At 44.1% G+C, this 25,264-nt stretch overlaps 1 protein-coding gene across 12 annotated transcripts in view; it reads left to right on the forward strand.

Moving 5' to 3' along the window:
- ZNF605 (zinc finger protein 605) overlaps window positions 1-23,583 on the forward strand; it is a 38,459-nt gene extending 14,876 nt beyond the window's left edge. For 6 of the 12 annotated variants that reach the window (XM_064379513.1, XM_064379514.1, XM_064379516.1 and 3 more), the window contains 3 exons: window positions 11,271-11,391; window positions 11,627-11,719; window positions 17,557-23,583. In XM_064379513.1, the coding sequence (XP_064235583.1) occupies window positions 11,271-11,391; window positions 11,627-11,719; window positions 17,557-19,346 (2,004 nt within the window). In that variant the 3' untranslated portion in view covers window positions 19,347-23,583. Of the gene's footprint in view, window positions 1-25; window positions 914-11,270; window positions 11,392-11,626; window positions 11,720-12,143; window positions 12,501-17,556 lie in introns of those variants that run through there. The other 6 variants (XR_010343780.1, XR_010343781.1, XR_010343782.1 and 3 more) reach the window with 4 other exon arrangements.
- Window positions 23,584-25,264: the final 1,681 nt, after the last annotated feature.

The raw sequence follows: 25,264 nt of genomic DNA on the forward strand, positions 1-25,264 counted from the left end.
TTTTTTTTAATTCTTATCTCCACAGGGAGGCTGGTTTTACCTGCCAGTCTAAGGCTTGTGGACGGCTGATCAAACTGCCAGGAAACTAGCGATAGCCTACGAGTCAGGTGGATTCATCTGTATGGTGCCCTGTAGTGGCCCTAACTGCAGCAGTTCCCATCAGGGATTGAGGCGAAGGCTGGCGGGGTGCACGTCAACAGGACATCAGTATCGACAATATGTTCAGTGATGGGGACCACATCACAGTCCCGTGACACCCACAGTACACTGGCTGCACCCCACGTCTGTTATAGGGAGTGCAGTTCTCCTCCATGAGGCCGAAATGGTAAAGGCTTTGTAGTCGTTTATGTTTGGGCATGAAACTTCACACACAGCTTTTTAGCCAGGAGCCGGCTTCCTCAGAGGAGTTTTAAACGTGTCCAAGTTCATGTGGTCGACATCACAGTCAGGACAGAACACCTCCGTCGCCCCACGGGAACTCCCTGTGCTGCCCCTTTGTAGCTGGGCATCCCATATCCCTGGCCACCACTGCTCTGTTCTCTGTCACTACAGCTTTGCCTTTTCCAGAATGTCTTATAAATGGAATCATGTCGGCCAGGCAGAGTGGCTCACACCTGTAATCCCAGCACTGTGGGAGACTGAGGCCGGCAGATCACCTGAGGTTGGGAGTTCGAGACCAACTTGGCCAACATGGTAAAACCCCGTCTCCACTACAAATACAAAAATTAGCCAAGTGGGGTGGTGCCCGCCTACGGTCCCAGCTACTGAAGAGACTGAGGCAGGAGAATTGCTTGAACCTGGGAGGCAGAGGTACAGTGAGCTGAGATTGTACCGCTGCACTCCAGCCTGAGCAACAGAGTGAGACTGTCTCAAAAAAATCAAAAATAAAAAATAAATGGAATCATGTATGTGATCTTCCGACAGTGGTTTTTCTGACTCCGTATACCTTTGAGATTCATTCGTGTCTTACCAGTAGTTTGTTCCTTTGCCTTGGCATGTGGTTCCCTTGAATGGTACCCCATGGATGGATGGCCAGAGACTCCTTACCCACTCACTCACTGAGGGACATCTTGCTTGCTTCCACTTGTTAGCAGTCGTGAATGAAGCGTTCATCTGCGTGTAGGTTTGAACATAAATTTTCAGGTGAACGTGTTTTCAGTTCACTACTTGAGTAAGCACCTAGGAGTGAGATTGCCGAGTTGTCTGGTAAATCATTGTTCAATTTTGTAAGAAACTGCCAAAATGTTTTCCAAAGCTGCCGTGCGTTTTACATTCCTACCGCAGTGAATGAGAGTTACTGCTCCTCTGAACCTTCACCGATGTTTGTCAGGGCTGTGTGTGTGTTTACTTTAGCTTTCTAATGGTATATAGTAGAGTTTCATTGTAGTTTTACTTTGCATTCACCTTTCGATGGATGATATTTAACATCTTTCTGTACGTTTACTTTCCATCTACATGTTTTCTCTCTTGTCGCCCAGGCTGGAGGGCAATGGCACGATCTCAGCACCGCGACCTCTGTCTCCTGGGTTCAAGCAATTATCTTGCCTCAGCCTCCCCAGTAGGTAGGATTATAGGCATGCGTCACCACGCCTGGCTAATTTTTATATTTTTAATAGAAACGGGATTTCACCGTGTTGGTCAGGCTGGTCTCAAACTGCTGACCTCAGGTGATCTGCCCACCTCTTCCTCCCAAAGTGCTGGGATTACAGGCATGAGCCACCGTGCACAGCCTATTCTGCTAATTTTTAAAATGGGGTTATTTTCTTATTAAGAGTTCTTTATATCCTGAATATGAGTGCTTTAGCAGGTGTGTAATTTGCAGATAATTTTATCTTAGTCTGTGCCATGTCTTTTCTTTCTGTTAACATTGTCTTCCACAGAGCAAAAGTTCTTGATTTTGAGAAAGTCCAGTTTATCAAATGTTTTCCTTAAATTGATCAGGATTTTGGTGTTGAATCTGACTCATTGCCAAACCCTGAGTCCTACAGGTTTTCTTTGGTTTTCTTCTGAAAGTTTTACCGTTTTTTATGTTTAGGTCTGTGATCCATTTAGAGTTGGTTTTGATACAAGGTGAGAGTTATGTGTTGAGATCACTTATGTTGCTTATGAGTATCAAATTATTCTGACATTATTTGTCGAGAAGACTGTGGAATTGCTTTTTGTACTTTTGTAAAACAATTGAGTATATTTGTGGGGGCTTATTTCCAAGTTCTCTGTTCTGTTCCATTACTCTGTGTTTTTACCCTTTCACAAAGGCCAGCCTGTCGTAATTACTGTGGTTGTACAGGAAGTCTTGAAATCAAGTAATGTGAGTCGTTTTTATGTTTAAATGTGCCTCTTTTCTAGGCAGCATATGGTTGCTTCATATGTTCCGTTTCTGTGCTTTTGCTTCATTATGAATTTTTTCTATCTTCCAATTCATTTATTCCCTCTTCCTCTTTTTCTAATCTACTCTTAAGCCCATCCATTGACTTCTTTACTTATTATGCATTTTATCTGTAGGAGTTATATTTCATTATTTTTCAAATCTCCTTATTCATTTGTATAGTCTTTTGATTCTTTTTCATACTTTCATTAATGTATTTTATTTCTTTGAATATATTAAATATATTTATTTTATATTTTGTGTTGACAGTTCAAATATCTCAAGTCTTTTATACCTCTCCTGTCTTTTTTAAAAATTATATTTCTCAGGCTGGGCAAGGTGGCTTACACCTGTAATCCCAGCACTTTGGGAAGCTGAGGTGGGCAGATCACCTGAGGTCAGGAGTTCGAGACAGCCCAGCCAACATGGGAAAACCCCATCTCTACTAAAAGTACAAAAATTAGCTGGGCGTCATGGCAGATGCCTGTAATCCCAGCTATGCGAAAGGCTGAGGCAGGAGAATCGCTTGAACTCGGGAGGTGGAGGTTGCAGTGAGCCAAGATCGCAGCATTGTATTCTAGCCTGGGCAACAGGACGAGACTCGGTCTCCAAAAAAATATATGATTTTTTTTTTTTTGAGACAGAGTTTTGCTATTGTTGCCCAGGCTGGAGTGCAATGGCGCAATCTCAGCTGACTGCAGCCTCCGCCTCCCAGGTTCAGGCGATTCTCCTGCCTCAGCCTCCAAAGTAGCTGGAATTACAGGTGCCGGCCACCAAGCCCGGCTAATTTTTGTACTTTTAATAGAGACGGGGTTTCGCCGTGTTGGCCGGGATGGTCTCGAACTCCTTACCCCAGGTAATCCACCCACCTCGGCCTCCCAAAGTGCTGGGGTTACAGGCGTGAGCCGCCGCGCCTGGCTGATTTTTATGTGTGCATTCTGGTTTCTCTTTTACTCTGTACTCATTTTTCTTGAATCTTTATTTGTGAGGATTATTTGGATCTGTTTCTCTAATTAGAATATGCACTTGATTCTGCCAGATGCCTGAATGCACTTCTACCTCAAAACACTTCTCTGTGCTCACGGATTTGCAACACACGTCTATACTGGAGTTCAGCTCGCACACCCACATCAGTCCAGCTTGTTATAATTCTCAGAGGACAGTTTTGACCTCTTTGTGTAACACCAGCATTTGAGGCAAGAAATTAATTTTCTTTGATTTCTAATTTTCATTGACGCAAACACAGAGTACTCCTTATGGGTTCTAGCTTTGTGAAGGCAAACATGTGAGGCCCTATGCTTGGTCTTACTCTAAGCTTTCCTCCTTTCTTCTGGGTCCTTTGTAGCTGTTGGGACTGGAATGCTCAAAGGTACTTGAGTCCAAGTAAAGGCTGGCCTCTGCTTACCTGTCTAGATTTCCACTTTCGCTTTCAGAGACCAGGGTCATTCCCACCACTCTCGCTCCCTTTTACATTCCCGAACTTCCTCCCGGAGATAATACACTGCGTCCGTGCTTTTCCTCTCTGAGATAATACACCGTGTCTGTGCCTTTGCTCCCTGAGATAATACACCGTGTCCGTGCCTTTGCTCCCTGAGATAATACACTGCGGCTGTGCCTTTCCTCCCTGAGATAATACACCGTGACTGTGCCTTTGCTCCCTGAGATAATACACCGTGTCCGTGCCTTTGCTCCCTGAGATAATACACTGCGTCTGTGCCTTTCCTCCATGAGATAATACACCGTGTCTGTGCCTTTGCTCCCTGAGATAATACACCGTGTCTGTGCCTTTGCTTCCTGAGATAATACACTGCGTCTGTGCCTTTCCTCCCTGAGATAATACACTGCGTCCGTGCCTTTGCTCCCTGAGATAATACACTGCGTCCGTGTCTTTGCTCCCTGAGATAATACACTGCGTCTGTGCCTTTCCTCCCTGAGATAATACACTGTGTCCAAGCCTTTGCTCCCTGAGATGATACACTGCGTCTGTGCCTTTCCTCCCTGAGATAATACACTGCGTCCGTGCCTTTGCTCCCTGAGATAATACACTGTCCGTGCCTTTGCTCCCTGAGATAATACACTGCGTCTGTGCCTTTGCTCCCTGAGATATTACACTGCGTCCGTGCCTTTCCTCCCTGAGATAATACACTGCGTCCGTGCCTTTGCTCCCTGAGATAATACACTGTCCGTGCCTTTGCTCCCTGAGATAATACACTGTGTCTGTGCCTTTGCTCCCTGAGATAATACACTGCGTCTGTGCCTTTGCTCCCTGAGATAATACACTGTCCGTGCCTTTGCTCCCTGAGATAATACACTGCGTCCGTGCCTTTGCTCCCTGAGATAATACACTGTCCGTGCCTTTGCTCCCTGAGATAATACACCGTGTCCGTGCCTTTCCTCCCTGAGATGATACACCGCGTCCGTGCCTTTCCTCCCTGAGATGATACACTGCGTCCGTGCCTTTGCTCCCTGAGATAATACACTGCATCCGTGCCTTTGCTCCCTGAGATAATACACTGCATCCATGTCTTTGCTCCCTGAGATAATACACTGTCCGTGCCTTTGCTCCCAGAGATGATACACCGCGTCCATGCCTTTCCTCCCTGAGATGATACACCGCGTCCGTGCCTTTCCTCCCTGAGATGATACACCGCGTCCGTGCCTTTCCTCCCTGAGATGATACACCGTGTCCGTGCCTTTGCTCCCTGAGATAATACACCGTGTCCGTGCCTTTCCTCCCTGAGATGATACACTGACTCCGTGCCTTTCCTCCCTGAGATGATACACTGCGTCCGTGCCTTTCCTCCCTGAGATGATACACCATGTACGTGCCTTTGCTCCCTGAGATAATACACTGCATCCGTGCCTTTCCTCCCTGAGATGATACACCATGTCCGTGTCTTTGCTCCCTGAGATAATACACTGCATCCGTGCCTTTGCTCCCTGAGATAATACACTGCATCCGTGCCTTTGCTACCTGAGATAATACACTGCATCCGTGCCTTTGCTCCCTGAGATGATACACTGCGTCCGTGTCTTTGCTCCCTGAGATAATACACTGTCCGTGCCTTTCCTCCCTGAGATAATACACTGCGTCCGTGCCTTTGCTCCCTGAGATGATACACTGTCCGTGTCTTTGCTCCCTGAGATGATACACTGTCCGTGCCTTTGCTCCCTGAGATGATACACTGTCTGTGCCTTTGCTCCCTGAGATGATACACTGTCTGTGCCTTTGCTCCCTGAGATAGTACACTGCATCCGTGTCTTTCCTCCCTGAGATGATACACTGCGTCCGTCCCTTTGCTCCCTGAGATGATACACTGCGTCCGTGTCTTTGCTCCGTGAGATGATACACTGCGTCCGTGTCTTTGCTCCCTGAGGTGATACAGTGTCCGTGCCTTTGCTCCCTGAGGTGATACACTGTCCGTGCCTTTGCTCCCTGAGATGATACACTGTCCGTGCCTTTGCTCCCTGAGATGATACACTGTCCGTGCCTTTGCTCCCTGAGATGATACACTGTCTGTGCCTTTGCTCCCTGAGATGATACACTGTCTGTGCCTTTTCTCCCTGAGATGATACACTGCATCCATGTCTTTGCTCCCTGAGATGATACACTTTCCCTGCCTTTGCTCCCTGAGATAATACACTGTCTGTGCCTTTGCTCCCTGAGATAATACACTGCGTCTGTGTCTTTCCTCCCTGAGATGATACACTGCGTCTGTCCCTTTGCTCCCTGAGATGATACACTGCGTCCGTGTCTTTGCTCCCTGAGATGATACACTGCGTCCGTGTCTTTGCTCCCTGAGATGATACACTGCGTCCGTGCCTTTGCTCCCTGAGATGATACACTGACCGTGCCTTTGCTCCCTGAGATAATACACTGCGTCCGTGCCTTTCCTCCCTGAGATGATACACCATGTCCGTGCCTTTCCTCCCTGAGATAATACACTGCATCCGTGCCTTTGCTCCCTGAGATAATACACTGCATCCGTGCCTTTGCTCCCTGAGATGATACACTGCGTCCGTGCCTTTGCTCCCTGAGATGATACACTGCGTCCGTGCCTTTCCTTCCTGAGATGATACACCGCGTCCGTGCCTTTCCTCCCTGAGATGATACACTGCGTCCGTGTCTTTGCTCCCTGAGATAATACACTGTCCGTGCCTTTCCTCCCTGAGATGATACACCGCGTCCGTGCCTTTGCTCCCTGAGATGGTACACCGTGTCCGTGCCTTTCCTCCCTGAGATAATACACTGCGTCCGTTTCTTTGCTCCCTGAGATGATACACTACGTCCGTGCCTTTGCTCCCTGAGATGATACACTGCGTCCGTGCCTTTGCTCCCTGAGATGATACACTGTCCTTGCCTTTGCTCCCTGAGATGATACACTGTCTGTGCCTTTGCTCCCTGAGATAATACACTGCGTCTGTGTCTTTCCTCCCTGAGATAATACACTGCGTCTGTGTCTTTCCTCCCTGAGATGATACACTGCGTCCGTCCCTTTGCTCCCTGAGATGATACACTGCGTCCGTGCCTTTGCTCCCTGAGATGATACACTACCTCCATGCCTTTGCTCCCTGAGATGATACACTGCGTCCGTGCCTTTGCTCCCTGAGATGATACACTGTCCGTTCCTTTGCTCCCTGAGATGATACACTGCGTCTCTGTCTTTCCTCCCTGAGATGATACACTGCGTCCGTCCCTTTGCTCCCTGAGATGATACACTGCGTCCTTGCCTTTGCTCCCTGAGATGATACACTGCGTCCGTGCCTTTGCTCCCTGAGATGATACACTGCGTCCGTGTCTTTGCTCCCTGAGATGATACACTGCGTCCCTGTCTTTGCTCCCTGAGATGATACACTGCGTCCGCCCCTTTGCTCCCTGAGATGATACACTGCGTCCGTGCCTTTGCTCCCTGAGATGATACACTGCGTCCGTCCCTTTGCTCCCTGAGATGATACACTGCGTCCGTGCCTTTGCTCACTGAGATGATACACTGCGTCCATCCCTTTGCTCCCTGAGATGATACACTGCGTCCGTCCCTTTGCTCCCTGAGATGATACACTGTCCGTGCCTTTGCTCCCTGAGATGATACACTGTCTGTGCCTTTGCTCCCTGAGATGATACACTGCGTCCGTGTCTTTGTTCCCTGAGATGATACACTGCATCCATGTCTTTGCTCCCTGAGATGATACACTGTCCCTGCCTTTGCTCCCTGAGATAATACACTGTCTGTGCCTTTGCTCCCTGAGATAATACACTGCGTCTGTTTCTTTCCTCCCTGAGATGATACACTGCGTCCGTCCCTTTGCTCCCTGAGATGATACACTGCGTCCGTGTCTTTGCTCCCTGAGATGATACACTGTCTGTGCCTTTGCTCCCTGAGATAATACACTGCGTCTGTGTCTTTCCTCCCTGAGATGATACACTGCGTCCGTGCCTTTGCTCCCTGAGATGATACACTGTGTCCGTGTCTTTGCTCCCTGAGATGATACACTGCGTCCGTGTCTTTGCTTCCTGAGATGATACACTGCATTCGTGCCTTTGCTCCCTGAGATAATACACTGTCTGTGCCTTTCCTCCCTGAGATAATACACTGCGTCCGTGTCTTTGCTCCCTGAGATGATACACTGCGTCCGTGTCTTTGCTCCCTGAGATGATACACTGCGTCCGTGTCTTTGCTCCCTGAGATGATACACTGCGTCCGTGTCTTTGCTCCCTGAGATGATACACTGTCCGTGCCTTTGCTCCCTGAGATAATACACTGCGTCCGTCCCTTTGCTCCCTGAGATGATACACTGCGTCCGTGTCTTTGCTCCCTGAGATGATACACTGCGTCCGTGCCTTTGCTTCCTGAGATAATACACTGTCTGTGCCTTTGCTCCCTGAGATAATACACTGCGTCCGTGTCTTTGCTCCCTGAGATGATACACTGTCCGTGTCTTTGCTCTCTGAGATGATACACTGCGTCCGTTTCTTTGCTCCCTGAGATGATACACTGTCCGTGCCTTTGCTCCCTGAGATGATACACTGCATCCGTGCCTTTGCTCCCTGAGCTAATACAGTGTCTGTGCCTTTGCTCCCTGAGATAATACACTGCGTCTGTGTCTTTGCTCCCTGAGATGATACACTGTCTGTGCCTTTGCTCTCTGAGATGATACACTGCGTCCGTTTCTTTGCTCCCTGAGATGATACACTGTCCGTGCCTTTGCTCCCTGAGATGATACACTGCATCCGTGCCTTTCCTCCCTGAGATGATACACTGTCTGTGCCTTTACTCCCTGAGATGATACACTGTCCGTGCCTTTGCTCCCTGAGATGATACACTGCATCCGTGTCTTTTCTCCTTGAGATGATACACTGTCCGTGCCTCTGCTCCCTGAGATGATACACTGCGTCCATGTCTTTGCTCCTTGAGATGATACACTGTCCGTGCCTCTGCTCCCTGAGATGATACACTGCGTCCGTCCCTCTGCTCCCTGAGATGATACACTGTCTGTGCCTCTGCTTCCTGAGATGATACACTGCGTCCGTGCCTCTGCTCCCTGAGATGATACACTGCGTCCGTGCCTCTGCTCCCTGAGATGATACACTGCGTCCGTGCCTCTCCTCCCTGAGGTGATACACTGCGTCCGTGCCTCTGCTCCCTGAGGTGATACACTGCGTCCGTGCCTCTACTCCCTGAAATGATACACTGCGTCCGTGCCTCTGCTCCCTGAGATGATACACTGCGTCCCTGTCTTTGCTCCCTGAAATGATACACTGCGTCCGTGCCTCTGCTCCCTGAGATGATACACTGCATCCCTGTCTTTGCTCCCTGAGATGATACACTGCGTCCGTGCCTCTGCTCCCTGAGATGATACACTGCGTCCGTGCCTTTGCTCCCTGAGATGATACACTGTCCGTGCCTCTGCTCCCTGAGATGATACACTGCGTCCATGTCTTTGCTCCTTGAGATGATACACTGCGTCCGTGCCTCTGCTCCCTGAGATGATACACTGCGTCCGTGCCTTTGCTCCGGCTGCTGCCTTGGGAGTGGCCTTTTCCTCATCCCCTCTGTATCCAGGACTCTCTAAAGACGCTTCATGGGCCTTACTGTCTTTACAGCACCTGACCCAGTGTTGTCAAATCCGATGTTTTTATTTCTGTTTTGTCTCTATATTTTGTAAATGCTAGTTCCTTTTTTTTTTTAAGACAAACTCTTGCTCTGTCACCAGGCTGGGCTGGAGTGCAGTGGCGCAATCTCGGCTCACTGCAACCCCCACCTCCTGGATTCAAGCAATTCTGTCTCAGCCTCTCAAGTAGCTGGTAATACAGGCATGTGCCATCACACTCAGCTAATTTTTGTATTTCCATGTTTGCTAGGCTGGTCTCCCGCTCGTGACCTCAGGTGATCTGCCCACCTCAGCCTCCCAAACTGCTGGGATTACAGGCGTGAGCCACCGCGCCCAGCCAGTGACTGAGAGATATTGCTGACATTAGCAGGCAGAGGCCAGGCATGCTGAAGGGCTGAACTGCATGGGACAGTGTTTCTTAGTTAAGAATTGTTGTCAAATACCAGTAGCACCTTCTTTGAAAACCACTGTATTGTTTAAAGACAACCTATTCTGGTTTCTTGTTCAGTGCGTAGGAGGATGGATGGATGAATTCACAATGATAAATATTTTAAAAACATTTCTTCCTCAAAGTCTAATGCAAGATTATTATATTATATTGGTTATTCATTATTGTGTAACAAATTACCCCAAACCTCAGGGGCTGAAAACGGCAAACATTTATCTCACAGTGTCTGGGCTTAGGGATCTGCCAGTTGCTTACCCAGTTGGTTCTGGTGTGGGGTCTCACATGATGCAGTGATGAAGGTGGTGAGAAGGGCTGCAGTCATCTCAGGGTGCAGCGAGGAGCCCTCCAAGCCCACTCTGTTCCATGCACATGAGCGCCTCCACGTGGCTGCCTTACAACACAGCAGGCAGACTCCTCGAGACAGAGTGCCCGGGATAGAAGTTGCGTTCCTTTATAACCTGATCTTGGAAGTGGCATCTCATCGTGTTGCCCTAGTCTTCTTCTTTTTTTTTTAATAAGGGAGGGAGGGCCGGGCGCAGTGGCTCACGCCTGTAATCCCAGCACTTTGGGAGGCCGAGGCGGCTGGAACACGAGGTCAAGAGATCGAGACCATCCTAGTCTCTACTAAAAAATACAAAAAATTAGCTGGGCATGGTGGCGCGTGCCTGTAATCCCAGCTACTCAGGAGGCTGAGGCAGGAGAATTGCCTGAACCCAGGAGGCGGAGGTTGCGGTGAGCCGTGATCGCGCCATTGCACCCCAGCCTGGGTAACAAGAGCGAAACTCCGTCTCAAAAAAATAAATAAATAAGGGAGGAAGGAAAACTAAAAGAGAGAAATTACACAGAACAAGGGGGATAGAGGGTGGGTGGGTGAGAGAGACAGAGAGAAGAGGGAGAAACAGCAACAGAGAGAAACAGTGAGACATTTTATTTTTTTATTTTTAATTTTTTTTTTTTTGAAAGAAAGAAAGAGAAAGAGGGAGAGAAACAGGAGTCTTGCTCTATTGCCCAGGCTGGAATGCAATCTAAAAATAGGTATTAAAAACCTCTTTTATACCGATAATTGTGCTTAACAGCAGAGACAGGAAGGAATAAGGGAAGAAAATAACAAACTAACAGCCAACCAATATTTCATTTAAGTCTGTGTGTCGCCCTATTCTGTTCAAGAGAGGTGAGTCAGTGAGTCCACCCCACAATGAAGAGGGAGAGATTACATAAAAGCGTGAATAGCAGAGCCAGAGGTCACTGGGGCCGTCTTGGAGGCTGCGTACCACAAATACAGAAGAAAGTGTTGTCCGAGACCCAGTGAGAACCACTACAGGCTTAACAAGGGACTGTGTTTTCCAGATATCTTTTGAGGACGTGGCTGTGGATTTCACGTTGGAGGAGTGGCAGCTACTTAGTCCTACTCAAAAGAGCTTGTACAGAGACGTGATGCTGGAGAACTACAGCAACCTGGTTTTCTTGGGTAAGAACGTTCTTCTTATGTCACTTAGTGTGTGGCCAGTAACTGTTTGGCCTGTGAGGTGTTTGTTCATTTTGGAAGTAAGTTTTGCATGTCAGAGATATTTGACTTTTAAACTAAATGCAAAGATTTTCATTCACTTGCTTTATTTCACAGCCTTTGTAATAAAACATTCTTCATATTTAAGTCTCTTAGCCCAAACAGTTAGGTCCAAGTCCTCTGTATTTCCAATTGACAGGTTATCAAATTATCAAACCTGATGCAATTTCCAAATGGGAACAGCAAGATCCATGGATATTAGATCAAGAAATCCTAAGTCAAAACTTTTCAGGTGAGGAGTAATTAGGCGTATGAGATACAGTGAAATTTAAACTCAGGTTTTTGATGACAGGTGGGCACTTTTAAAATGTTGCTTATAAAACTGTGTTTAAAGTTACTGAATCTTTAGAGTTGACTCAAGATGGGTGACATGAGTCCTTCCTGATTTTTAGTGCATGCACTCTGTATCCTGGGCTGCACATCAGGATGTGTGTTTTCTACATGGAGTTTATGATGAAATGTATCCCCTCTGATTCAGTGGCACAGATGGGTGGCCATTTAGAACCCTGCTTTCTTGGTCAAGACTCTCTATATGAATTCATGATTTTTTCTTGTTTTAGGTAACACTGATTACCTTTGAGTTTATTTAAACTTGAAACGTTTACTATTTTTCTTCTCTTCCTCTCATTTGATATATTTCTGTTTTAAACCCACAGAGATTAGAAGATGAACTCATTGATATAGAATGAAAGTCCAGGTCAGGCAGAGTACCTGACGCCTGTAATCCTCATGCTTTTGGGGCTGAGGGGAGGGCAAGGCGCTACAATCGCTTAAGGCCAGGAGTTTGAGACCAACCTGGGCAACAAAGCAAGACCCCGTGTCTGCTACTACTACTGACTTAGCCAGATATGGTGGTGTGTGCCAGCTCCTTGGGAGGCTGAGGTGGGAAGACTGCTTGAACCCAGGAGGTGGAATCTGCAGTGAGCCATGAGTGTGCTAGGCAACAGAGTGAGATCTTGTCTCTAAAAAAAAGAAAAAGACACACTCAAAAACACCCTACTACCTTAAATATCGTAAGGAGATTTTGCTTCTTGCCTTCCTCTGTATGGAGTAAGAATTTTCAAGTCAGTTCCCAATGCATCTTTCTGGTACATTTGATGTTTAACTTCTCTAAAGCTTCTGTCTTATCGCATCAAATAGTCAGGTGGTTTTAAGTTCCCCGTTACCTGCTGGGTGATATTTAATCTCTGTTTATGTTGAAGAACCTTATGGTATGGGAACATTTTATCTATCCAGTGATTTTCCTGTGCCCAAACGACATTAATAACTCCAGTTGAACTAGATTCTTTTTCTCTGCACTGCGCCTTTGATTATGGTGTACTTTCCCTAAGGTAGACTTCACTTTGAGCCTTTGTTTTTCAACTCCAGTGAATGTTCCTTAACTCACAGATTTTTCCGAAATCTCTACCCACTTAGCACCTATAATATAGTAACTCAGGCCTGATAAGACATTATCTGAAATTGCTAAAACAACTAGGTCCTCAGGTTTTTTTCCCCATAAAGAGAGATGGCAAGTAATGTCTTCTGTGTTCTCTGTGGAATTTGTGGTGTGCACTTATTTCATTTTTAAAAATTGGTTATGATGGAGCCAGATAAGGAGAGGCCTTATTTATCAGATGTCACTTCAGTAGAAAGGTTTCCATCTAAGCATCTACCTTGGGAAATATTTGTTTTTATTTATTTATTTATTTATTTATTTATTTATTTATGTATTTATTTTGAGACGGAGTTTCGCTCTTGTTACCCAGGCTGGAGTGCAGTGGCGCGATCTCGGCTCACCACAACCTCCGCCTCCTGGGTTCAGGCAATTCTCCTGCCTCAGCCTCCTGAGTAGCTGGGATTACAGGCACGTGCCACCATACCCAGCTAATTTTTTGTATTTTTTTAGTAGAGACGGGGTTTCACCATGTTGACCAGGATGGACTCGATCTCTTGACCTCGTGATCCAGCCACCTCAGCCTCCCAAAGTGCTGGGATTACAGGCGTGAGCCACCATGCCTGGCCTATTTTTTTATTTTTTGAGGCAAGGTCTTACTTTGTCACCCAGGCTGGAGCACAGTGGCACAATCACAGCTCACTGCAGCCTTGACCTGTCTAAACTAAGGAGTTCCTTCCACTTCAGCCTCCCAAGTAGCTGAGACTACCACCACACCCAGCTAATTTTTAAAAACTGGTTGTTTTTTTTTTTTTTTTGGAGAGACAGGATCTCAGTTTCACAAGCTGATCTCAAACCCTGGGCTCAAGTGATCCTCCTGCCTTGGCCTCCCAAAGTGCTGGGATTACAGGAGAGAGCCTTAATGCACAGCAGGGAAATCTTTCACATTACAGATGTCTAGGCGCCATTCACATTGCTTTCTAGCTCTGAGTATATGTAGTTTGGAAAAGCTGTAAAGATAGATTTTATGTTCCCCTATTAATTTAGAACCACTTCTCACATGGAATGAGAAGAATTGAAAGGAAATAAGAGTCATGAAATAACTTCGTAGGAGCACAGGATTTTAATTTAGAAGATAATATAAAACCATAAAGTATTCAGCAATTCAGTATTTTAACATGCAGCATTTGTGTTAAAGTGCAAAATTAATTATCGAGAGAATGATACAGAAAGGAACTACTTTAGAAGCTCAGTGGTAAGTGAGCAGTATTTATCCTACATATATTGAGAACTTGTTGTGCTGTGCAGTGGGGGTACATTAGTGAGAAATACGGGTCTGTTTCCTACCCTCATACAGTTTGCATTCTACGGAGAGACGGAAGTAAGAGAGGATTACCTATTTGATAAACACTGTGAAGGAAAGAAAGGGTATTTGTTAGAGTGCCATCAAAATGACATTTTGGTGTGTGTGACATGGTGGCTCATGCCTGTAATTCCAGTGCTTTGAAAGGCCAAGGCAGAAGTATTGCTTGAGGCCAGGAGTTAGAGGCCAACCTGGGCAACATAGCAAGACCCCATCTCTACAAAAAAAAAAAAAAAACAACTTAAAAATTAGCCAGGCATGGTGGCACACAGCTGCAGTCTCGGCCACTTGCATGACTAAGGCAGAAGGATCACTCGAGCCTGGGAGTTTGCAGCTGCAGTGAAGTATCACCCCACCTGCGCACTTCTTGGGCAACACAGAGGTATCCTGTCTCTAGTAGTATTTTATTAGTAGTAATAAAATATTACTGTTAAGTCTACACATACACTATTTATTATCATTTAATTCATTAATTTAGATAGACACATTTTTATTTTTATTTTTATTTTTTTTAAAACGGAGTTTCGCTCTTGTCACCCACGCTGGAGTGCAATGGCGCGATCTCGGCTCACCGCAACCTCCGCCACCTGGGTTCAGGCAATTCTCCTGCCTCAGCCTCCCGAGTAGCTGGAATTACAGGCACGCGCCACCGAGCCCAGCTAATTTTTTGTATTTTTAGTAGAGATGGGGTTTCACCATATTGACCAGGATGGTCTCGATCTCTTGACCTCGTGATCCAGCCGCCTCGGCCTCCCAAAGTGCTGGGATTACAGGCATGAGCCACCGCGCCCGGCCATATTTTTACTTTTACTTTTTTTTTTTTTTTTTTGAGATGGTGACTCACTCTGTCGCCCAGGCTGGAGTGCAGTGGCACGATCTCGGCTCACTGCAACCTCCACCTCCTGGATTCAAGCAATTCTCCTGCCTCAGCCTCCCAAGTAGCTGGACTACAGGTGCGCACCACCACACCCAGCTAATTTCTATACTTTTAGTAGAGACAGGGTTTCACCAGGTTGGCCAGGAGGGTCTTGATCTCCTGACCTTGTGATCTGGCTGTGTCGGCCTCCCAAAGTGCTGGGATTACAGGCATTAGCCACTGTGCCCAGCCTGGATAGACATATTTTTAATCTCATCTCGATGTGATTTTTCATTTAAAATTACTGCTTTGTTTTTGTTCCCACATCTTATAAAATAATTTTCTGTAAACTCATCAAGTGGATCTCATCCTTGTCTACATGTGACTCTTGCTTTTGATCTCCAAACTTCTCTGCATGGTCTTTTTCATCTCAGTGAATAGTATTGTCATCTTTGTTTATGCTCAGAACACTGAGTCTTGCCTTAATTTTCCATATCAGCAGTCTGTACTTCCTCTGAAAAATTTTTTTTTTTGAGTTGGAATCTTGGTCTGTTGCCCTGGCTGGAGTGCAGTAGCACGATCTTGATCTTGGCTCATTGCAACTTCTGCCTCCCAGGTTCAAGCAATTCTTCTATCTCAGCCTCCCAAGTAGCTGGGACTACAGGCACCCACCACCACACCCGGCTAATTTTTTGTATTTTAGTAGAGATGGGGTTTCACCATGTTGCCCAGGCTGGTCTTTAATTCCTGAGCTTAGGCAACCCACCCGCCTTGGCCTTCCAAAGTGCTAGGATTACAGGCATGAGCCACTGTACCTGGCCTCTATTTTCTTTTTGATATGGGGTCTCAGTCACCCAGGCTGGAGTGCAGTGATGCACTCTCAGCTCACACAACCACAACCTCTGCCCCCTGGGCTCAAGTGAGCTCCCCAACCTCAGCCTCCCAAGTAGCTGGGATTACAGGTGTGCACCACCACACTAAGCTAATTTTTGTATTTTGGTAGAGATGGTGTTTCACCATGTTGGCCAGGCTGGTCTTGAACTCCTGGGTTCAAGTGATCCACCTCAGCCTCCCAAAGTGCTGGGATTACAGGCATTAGTCACTGCAACCAGCCTGCTTCATCTGAAATTCTGATGTCTGAGAATTGGATGAGGCATTTTCCTCCTTAGAAGAGAGTAGGGTTTATTTTTATTTTTTTGTTTTTTGAGCCAGTGTCTTACTCTGTCTCCTAGGCTGGAGTACAGTGATGCAGTCACATCGCACTGCAGCCTTGACCTCTCAGGCTCCAGTGATCCACTGTCTCTGCCTCTTAAGTAGCTGGGACTTTAGGTGTGCCCCACCACATGTGGCTAATTTTAGAAAAAAAAAAATTGTAGAGACAGGTTCTTATGTTGCCCAGGTTGGTCTTGAACTCCTGGGCTCAAGCAGTCCTCCCACCTCAGCTTCCCAAACTGCTAGGATTGTAGGTGTGAGTTGCCACCAGGCCCAGCCTTGTTTTATATTTGAGACCACGCCAGATCTTTTCATCTTGCAGAGTACTTCCTGAGAATATTACCCTACAATTGCTAATAAAGAATATCACCCAAAAGTAAAGTAAATAAACTTTTAAAATATTCAATAAATACTCTTGTAGAAATCACAAACAGTTGTACTCATTGGATAAAAAAAAAAATCTATCCTTCTATTATACAAAAAATTATTGTGATTAGGAGTAATTTCCAATTACATATAGATACAATATATACTTTATAGATTCAATTATAGATCCAATTAAAGGGGGATGAATGTGAAGAAGTTAAACAAAGGTGTTGATGCTGAGCTCTGGAGAACTCTTGGGTAATTCCAAAAGGAAGTTTTAGTGATAATGGTGAAGTTATTGACATCACTGATGTAAATAATGATCTTGAATAAGAATAATATTTTATAGATGCAACAATAGTACAAAAAATTAATGTTTCTCATCTTTCAGGTATAAAGTTCATATTGTACCTTCTGCATTATATCCCTTTTGCTATTATACCATTCATCAGTATATACTAATGTTGCTTTTTTATGTTCTTGTTATTCACATTCTTAACCACATTGGGAAGCTTTCTGATGGTGATGTACTTACCTCTCTTCTTCTCTGAGCTTCCGCTACTAAGTTCTGGACACGTAGTAGATAATCATAGATTACTGTCGAAAGAGTAAACTAATCACCTCAGTGTTTGATTGGAAATTTCTCCAGGCTCTGTCATCTCATGATCACTGTTCCTTGAGTATATTTAATATTTCTTATTTAAAAGTTCATGTGTTTAAACATTTGTAATTTAAAAATTCATTTTCTTTTCTGTTAAAATTGTCAGTGCCCAGTGAGTACACATTATTTGAGGAATTTTTTTAAAACTGGGATTATGGCGCCATTTCAGAAGCTTTATGCAATAAGCACAATAATTGAAGGAATTACACAGTATGGTTCATTTTTTCTCTTTTTAGAAGTCTGGCTAGATAATCCCAAAATGTGGCTCCAAGATAATCAAGACAACCTTAAAAGTATGGAGAGAGGCCATAAGTATGGTGTTTTTGGAAAAATATTTAAGTCAAGCATAAACTTTGTTCATTTAGGAATGAGATCACATACACGTGGCACGGGAGAAAAAAATCTGAAACATCCTTTTGATTTGCTTATTTCCAAAAATAACTGTGAAAGAAAGAAAATTGATGAGCTCAATAAGAAATTATTTTTCTATATCAAACCTGACAGAACCCATGGTGGAATAAAACACTGTGATTGCAGTACATGTAGAAAAACCAGCAGTGAAGAGTCATGGCTCATTGCAAATCATATAACACATACAGGAGTCTATTTATGCATGGAATGTGGCAGATTTTTTAACAAGAAGTCACAACTTATTATCCACCAGAGAACTCATACAGGAGAGAAACCCTATCAGTGCAGTGAATGTGGAAAAGCCTTCTCACAGAAGTCACTGCTTACTATTCATCAAAGAACTCATTCAGGAGAAAAACCGTATGGATGCAGTGAATGTCAAAAAGCTTTTAGTAGAAAGTCACTGCTCATTTTACATCAGAGAATTCATACTGGAGAGAAACCCTATGGATGTAGTGAATGTGGAAAAGCCTTCAGTAGGAAGTCACAGCTTAAAAGGCATCAGATAACTCACACAATAGAGAAACCGTACAGTTGCAGTGACTGTGGGAAAGCTTTCTCCCAGAAATTAAAACTCATTACACATCAGAGAACGCATACAGGAGAGAAACCCTATAAATGTAGTGACTGTGGAAAAGCTTTCTTTTGGAAGTCGCAGCTTATTACTCATCAGAGGACCCATACAGGAAAGAAACCTTATGCATGTAGTGAGTGTAAAAAAGCCTTCAGCAGGAACTCACTTCTCATTAGGCATCAGAGGATTCATACAGGAGAGAAACCCTATGAATGCAATGTATGTGGTGAAGCTTTTATCAGAAAACCACAGCTTATTAAACATCAGATAACTCACACAGGAGTGAAGAACTATCGATGTAGTGATTGTGAAGAAGCCTTCTTTAAGAAGTCAGAGTTAATAAGACATCAAAAAATTCACTTAGGAGAGAAACCATATGGATGTATTCAATGTGGGAAAACCTTCTTTGGGAAGTCCCAGCTCCTAACACATCACAGAACACACACTGGGGAGAAGCCTTATGAATGCAGTGAATGTGGGAAAGCCTTCACCCAGAAATCAAGCCTGATATCACATCAGAGAACACATACAGGTGAGAAACCCTATGAATGCAGCGAATGCAGGAAAACCTTCAGTGAGAAGTCAAGTCTCATTCATCATCAGAGAACCCATACTGGAGAAAAACCCTTTGAATGTAGTGAATGCAGGAAAGCTTTTGCCTGGAAGCCACAACTTCTTAGGCATCAGAGAATTCATACAGGGGAGAAACCCTATGAATGCAATGAATGTGGGAAAGCATTTGTTCAGAAAGTGCAGCTCATTAAGCATCAAAGAAATCATACAGGAGAGAAAACCTATGGATGCGGTGATTGTGCGAAAGCTTTCTTTGAGAAGGCACAGCTCATTATACATCAGAGAATTCATACGGGAGAGAGACCATATAAATGTGGTGAATGTGGGAAGTCTTTCACTAGAAAGTCACACCTTATGAGGCATCAGAGAATTCATGCAGGAGATACGTACTATGGATGCAATGAATGTGGGACCACCTTCAACAGGAAGTCACAGCTTCTGATACATCAGAGAAATCATATCATATAAAAATCATGAGTTTGGTGAATGTAGAAAGATTGTTATTAGATGTCATACTTTGTAACCCTTTTGAGGATGAATATAGAAGAGAAACCCTATTGAGGCATTGACTGTTGAAAAGCTTTAGTTGACGAGTCAAGAGTCACTAAGCAGAATTTAGAAAGGAGAGAAGTTTTTAAAAAGTAAACAATGTAAAAAAGTCGTCTCTCAGAAGACACTTCTTGTTACATATTGGATGCCTCATTGAGGTGAAAACCTTATTGGTATTGTGATAGTACAGAAGCTTTTAGTCAACAGTCAGCTTATTAAATGTTTAGAAGACCTAACCAGCAAGAAAATCTTGTGGTTGTAACAAGCAAATGAAAGATTTCAAGAAAGAAGAACTCACTGTACACTTGAGAATGCCCACAGAAAGGAAATACTGAATTTTATTTTAGAGGTTCATACTGAAGAGTAGTCTTAATAATTTAAAGAATTTGACAAGCATGATGCTGTTGAAATAGTTCTGTAAGGAAGTGGTGGTCTTTATATATAAATTATTATAAAAAGCAGTCAATTTTAAGTGTTAGGTGTGTTGACTTAGGTGTGAGGACTTCTGCTTTCTGCTGTGATGGAATAACAAGGATCAGATTACCTCTCTTGCCTTAAACAACTAGAAGTTATATAATTAATATATAATGGTTTTTAGACATATGACAAGCACAGATTCCTGATCCCCAGGAGATTGTATACAGAGTGAGGTGAGCACCATGGTTTCTCAGCCAACTCCCTAGTGGCAGTTACTAGGTTGCAGTTCAGGGAAGGGAAACAGTAAGCTTGCTGAACTGAAGAGACGGGATTGGCAGCTGGGGAGGCCACAGCAGCTAGAATTTGCAAGGGAAAATACTGGAGAGATGAGATCTTCCTAGAAACAGGGCTCCAGAATTCTGCTGGGATTTCCCCAAGTCCTTTGGCTTAGTACTGACTTCCAGTGAGGCCAGGAAAAGAAGCACTAGAAAGCGGTAGTCTGAACAATTCCTGAAACTCATGTTCTTAGCAGCCAGTGTGGAAACAAATTCTAACACATGGAGCATCAGGTAGCATTCTCAGAAGGGTTTTGTTTTAGTAGTGAGACTAATTAGCTCTAGATTAAAAGCTACTATGGACCCATAATGTCTGGCATCTAAGAAACATCTGGCATACGAAGAAGCAAGAAAATATGACTTATAACCCGGAGAAAAATCAACAGAAACCCAGAAAAGACAGAGGTGTGGGATTAGTAGACAAGGATGTTAAAATAGCTGTTATAAATATAAAATAGAGGAAAACATAAGGTTGATGAAACCTGAGGTAAAAAGAGATATTTTTAATGCCCCAAATGGAACTTACAGAGATGAAGACAACTTCTGATTTTGTTAAAATCCCATGTGCAGAGATTAAATACAGAAGAAGGAAAAAAGAAATCAGTGAACTTGAAGAGTAGGAATAAGCACTATCAAAATGATATACAAAGAGGAAAAAAAAAGAAGGGAGAGAATACGAAAACGGTTACAGTGGTGTAATGTATGTGTAACTGGAGTCCCAGAAGGAGAGGGGAAAATGAAGAGGAATGAAGAAGTATTTGAATAAACAATGGCTAAAAATTTTTCCAATCTGATGAAAACAATACTCCCACATATTCAAGAAGCTCAAACGACCTGAAGCAGAATAAACATAATTTATATCATAGCAGTGCACCTCAGAAAAAGCACTGATAAGCAGAATAATTTTAAAACACCTTGAGAAAAAAAGATAATACACACACCTGAACAAAGAATGGCAGCATACTTCTGGTGAGAACTATGCAAGCTATAAGACAATGGAGTATTATCTCTAAATTACTTAATGAAATAAACAACAAACCCTGCAACCTGTAATTCTGTTTTCATCCAAAAACGTTTTCAAAAATGAAGGCAAAATAGAGACTATTTCCGACAAACCAAATCAAAGGTAATTTTATCACCTGTGGACCTGTCTTCAGGAAACATTAAAGGAAGTTTGAGGGCAGCAGGAAAATAACGCAAAGCTAAAGTCTGGGCCTGTACAAAAGAATGAAGTTCTGAAAATGGTGAATGTGTCGGTAAATATAAAAGATATTTTTCTCTTTTAAAATCTTTTAAAAAGGGAATTGGCTGCTTAAAGCCAAAGTAATGATAACATATTTGGAGTTTATGATATAGGTAGAAGTAAAGTGTGATGACAATAACACTTACATGTGGTTATTGTTATTATTCTTTTGAGAGGGAGTTTCACTCTTGTTGCCCAGGCTGGAGTGCAGTGGCACAATTTTGGCTCACTGCAACCTCCACCTCCTGGGTTCAAGCAATTCTTTTGCCTCAGCCTCCTGAGTAGCTGGGATTACAGTCATGTTCCACCACACCCGGCTAATTTTTGTATTTTTAGTAGAAACGAGGTTTCTCCATGTTGGTCAGGCTAGTCTTGAACTCCTGACCTCAGGTGATCTGCCTGCCTCGGCCTCCCATAGTGCTGGGATTACAGGCGTGAGCCACCACACCCAGCCTGTGTGAATTTCTAAATATAATTCAGTAGACTGCATCATCTGAGTCAGAAGCCTATTCCTTCAGGGCTCAGGGTAACTTGAATTTGTAGCAGGTACATGACAGAAATTGTATGTACTGTGGATCTGCGTGTGTGCTGAGTATTCCCTATTTCTTCACATCCCTTTTCTCCCATTTTTTGCTCTGCACCCCCAGAGGCTGTCTTCTAGAGACAGCTTCACTGTGGTTTCTTCATAGGTTTTAACAATGGGAGATAACAGAAAGAGATCAGGTGAGAGGAGAAAAAAAATTATTACCTTTCCCTTCCTCCTGCCTGGACCATGGATCAGGCAGTTTCTGTGTTCCCGTAAGGATAAAGCTCCCTTTGGGAAGCCCCCATCTGTGGTGGTAGAGCTCTCTGTGTCAGCTGGCCCCATTCCCTCTCCATGATCCTCAGACTTAACTACTACTGGTGCTTCCCCAGCCCACTGGGTGGACTTCATTCATTGTGAACACGTTTGTAAATAGTGCCTTTATTAACTGTTCTTGAGTTAATCTTTTGAATGTGCCATTTTTTTTCTGTGCCATCTGTTAAATGATGAGCATTTAATAAAATTGTGATAATCTTTTTCGGTACAAGTGCCTCACAGTGCATAGGCTGACATGTCTCAAGATTCCCCACACTAAATGCCAGTATTTTCTATCTGTATCTTGACAATGCAGTAGAAATTATAACAAAGTTCTTTGTGCTTTTCTGCTGCATATGTCAAGGCTCTGGAGATTGTTACCATCTGCTGCATATATACGTGGACTTTCAGTTATGACTAAGCCCCTCTTCAGTAATAGAAACCAAAACACTTCTGAGGCCTTTTACTACCTCTGGATTAGCCAAACAACCTTCAAAATATATTGTATTTAAGTTGAATATGCATGGACAAGAAACAAGATAATCAGTTACTGAGTGAAGAAAGAAGGGAATGATGGACCATATGTCCCAGCACTCTAAAGTGTTATGCTGTACAATTAAAATGTCCGTGTCCCATCATCTGCTGTTATTCATTGTGTATAATTCATGTAATCTGTAATCTGTGGGCAAGTCTTTACACTTCACTAGTCAGGATTACTGTAGAGACTTCGTCAAAGGCTCCATACCACCTTTCCCATCTGCCATAGTTCTCACCACAAATACTACACCAGAAAGAAAATCAGCTATTCTAAGATCAAACCAGAGTTGCTTCACTTACAGTCTTAATGGCGCTAATAAATTAAATTGAAGTAGACCCACCAAAGAGGCCCAGAGCAGAGGCCAGCATCCCTATCATTTTCTGAATTTCTCCCATAGGAATTTTGCCTTCCTTTATCTTCTGTCAAACAGTCATTCCCTCCAGCTGGCACACAAACCTCATTTGAAGGGAAATAATTGCCACTGGGCTTCACTGCAGTGTTTTTTCCTTTCACTTGGATTTGCATTTCAACCTGCATTTTGAAGATCTTTATATATGTCTTCCATTTTGGACAACTCCAGGAGGCGTCATTCACATTGTAGTCTGTGTTAATATACTCGTGTGTCACTCTGCTCTGCTCTTTTAGAAATTAACTAGCAAACGAAATTCATATGGTGGGACCTTTGCATAATTTGAATGTAGCATTGTGAGTTGCCTGTGACTGTTTCTTCATAATTGTGCTGTAATAACCTGTGTATAAGAATAAAATGGTTTCCACCACCAGGATTCTCCCGTGGCCCCCTTTATTTTGCCATATATTGAGGGGATAGGCCATTCTCACTCATTACCTGAGAAAATCTCATTCTCCTCATGATGGCTGTCTGCAGCTTAGAAATAGACAATATAAAATATCATTAACTCACAAGAATAAAATTCATGTCAGTTATATCCAAAGTAAGCTTTCAACTGGGGTGGTGTCTCACACCTGTAATCCCAGTGCTTTAGGAGGCCAGGTTGGGAGGTTCGCTTAAGCCCAGGAGTTTGAGACCACCGGGACAACACAGCAAGACTCATCCCTACAAAAAAATTTTTTTTTAATTAGCCATGATGGGCTGGGTGTGGTGGCACATGCCTGTAAACCCCAGCACTTTGGGAGGCCAAGGCGAGTGAACCACCTGAGGTCAGGAGTTCTCAACCAGCCTAACATGGTGAAACCCCATCTCTACTAAATACAAAAAAATTAGCCAGATGTGGTGGCACATACCTGCAATCCCATCTACTTGGGAGGCTGACACAGGACAATCGCTTATACCCGGGAGGCAGAGGTTGTGGTGAGCCAAGATCGTGCCATTGCACTCCACCCTGGGCAGGAACAGCAGAACTCTATCTCAAAAATAAAAACATCGCCATGATGATGAGTGACTGTCATCCCACTTACATGGGAGGCCGAGGCATAAGGATCACTTGAGCCTAGGAGTTTGAGGCTGCAGTGAGCCATGATGGGGCCACTGCACTCCAACCTGGGTGACAGAGTGAAACCCTGCCTCTTAAAAAAATAAAGTAAGCGTTCTTCAACAAGTTCCTTCTAACACCACACCCTCCATCACCGTATTAATTTAAATTCCTTAGTAAGTAGCTGATTTATTTTGCAGCCAAATCTGTGAATTTTGGTGATGGTATCTAGTAATTATTTATTTTTCTTATGTGATCTTTGCAACTTAGAATACAATTATTATTCATTGTATCCAGGTAATTTAACATCTTATTAGAATGTGAACATTAAATAAACCAGGGGCCCGGCACGGTGGCTCATGCCTGTAATCTCAGCACTTTGGGAGGCCAAGGCAGGAAGATCACAAGGTCAGGAGTTCAAGACCAGCCTGGCCAACATGGTGAAACTCTGTCTCCACTAAAAATACAAAAATTGCCGGGCACGGTGGCTCATGCCTGTAATCTCACCACTTTGGGAGGCTGAGGTGGGCGGATCATGAGGTCAGGAGTTCAAACCAGCCTGGCCAACATGATGAAACCCCATCTCTACTAAAAATACAAAAATATTGGCTGGGCATGGTGGCATGTACCTGTAATCCCAGCTACTCGGGAAGCTGAGGCAGGAGAGTTGTTTGAACTGGGACTTGGGATGGGGAGGTTGCAGTGAGCTGAAATTGCACCACTGCACTCCAGCCTGGGCTACAGAGCAAGACTCCACCTCAAAAAAAGAGAAAAAAATACATAAATCAGCTGGGTGTGGTGGCATGTGCTTGTACTCCCAACTACTCAGGTGGTTGAGGCAGGAGAATCGCTTGAACCCAGGAGGCAGAGGTTGCAGTGAGCCGAGATTGTCCCAATGCATTTCAGCCTGGCAACAGAGTGAGACTCTCTCTCAAAAAAAACAAACAAAAGCAGGGAAAACCGAACTTACTTACTGAAAGCTAAATCTCTAAATGTGCCCAGCAGAAAAAATGTA

This window comes from Aotus nancymaae, unplaced genomic scaffold (genome assembly GCF_030222135.1).
Source record: "Aotus nancymaae isolate 86718 unplaced genomic scaffold, 86718_ANA_hifiasm-v0.15.2.pri h1tg000021l, whole genome shotgun sequence".
Taxonomy (NCBI): domain Eukaryota; kingdom Metazoa; phylum Chordata; class Mammalia; order Primates; family Aotidae; genus Aotus; species Aotus nancymaae.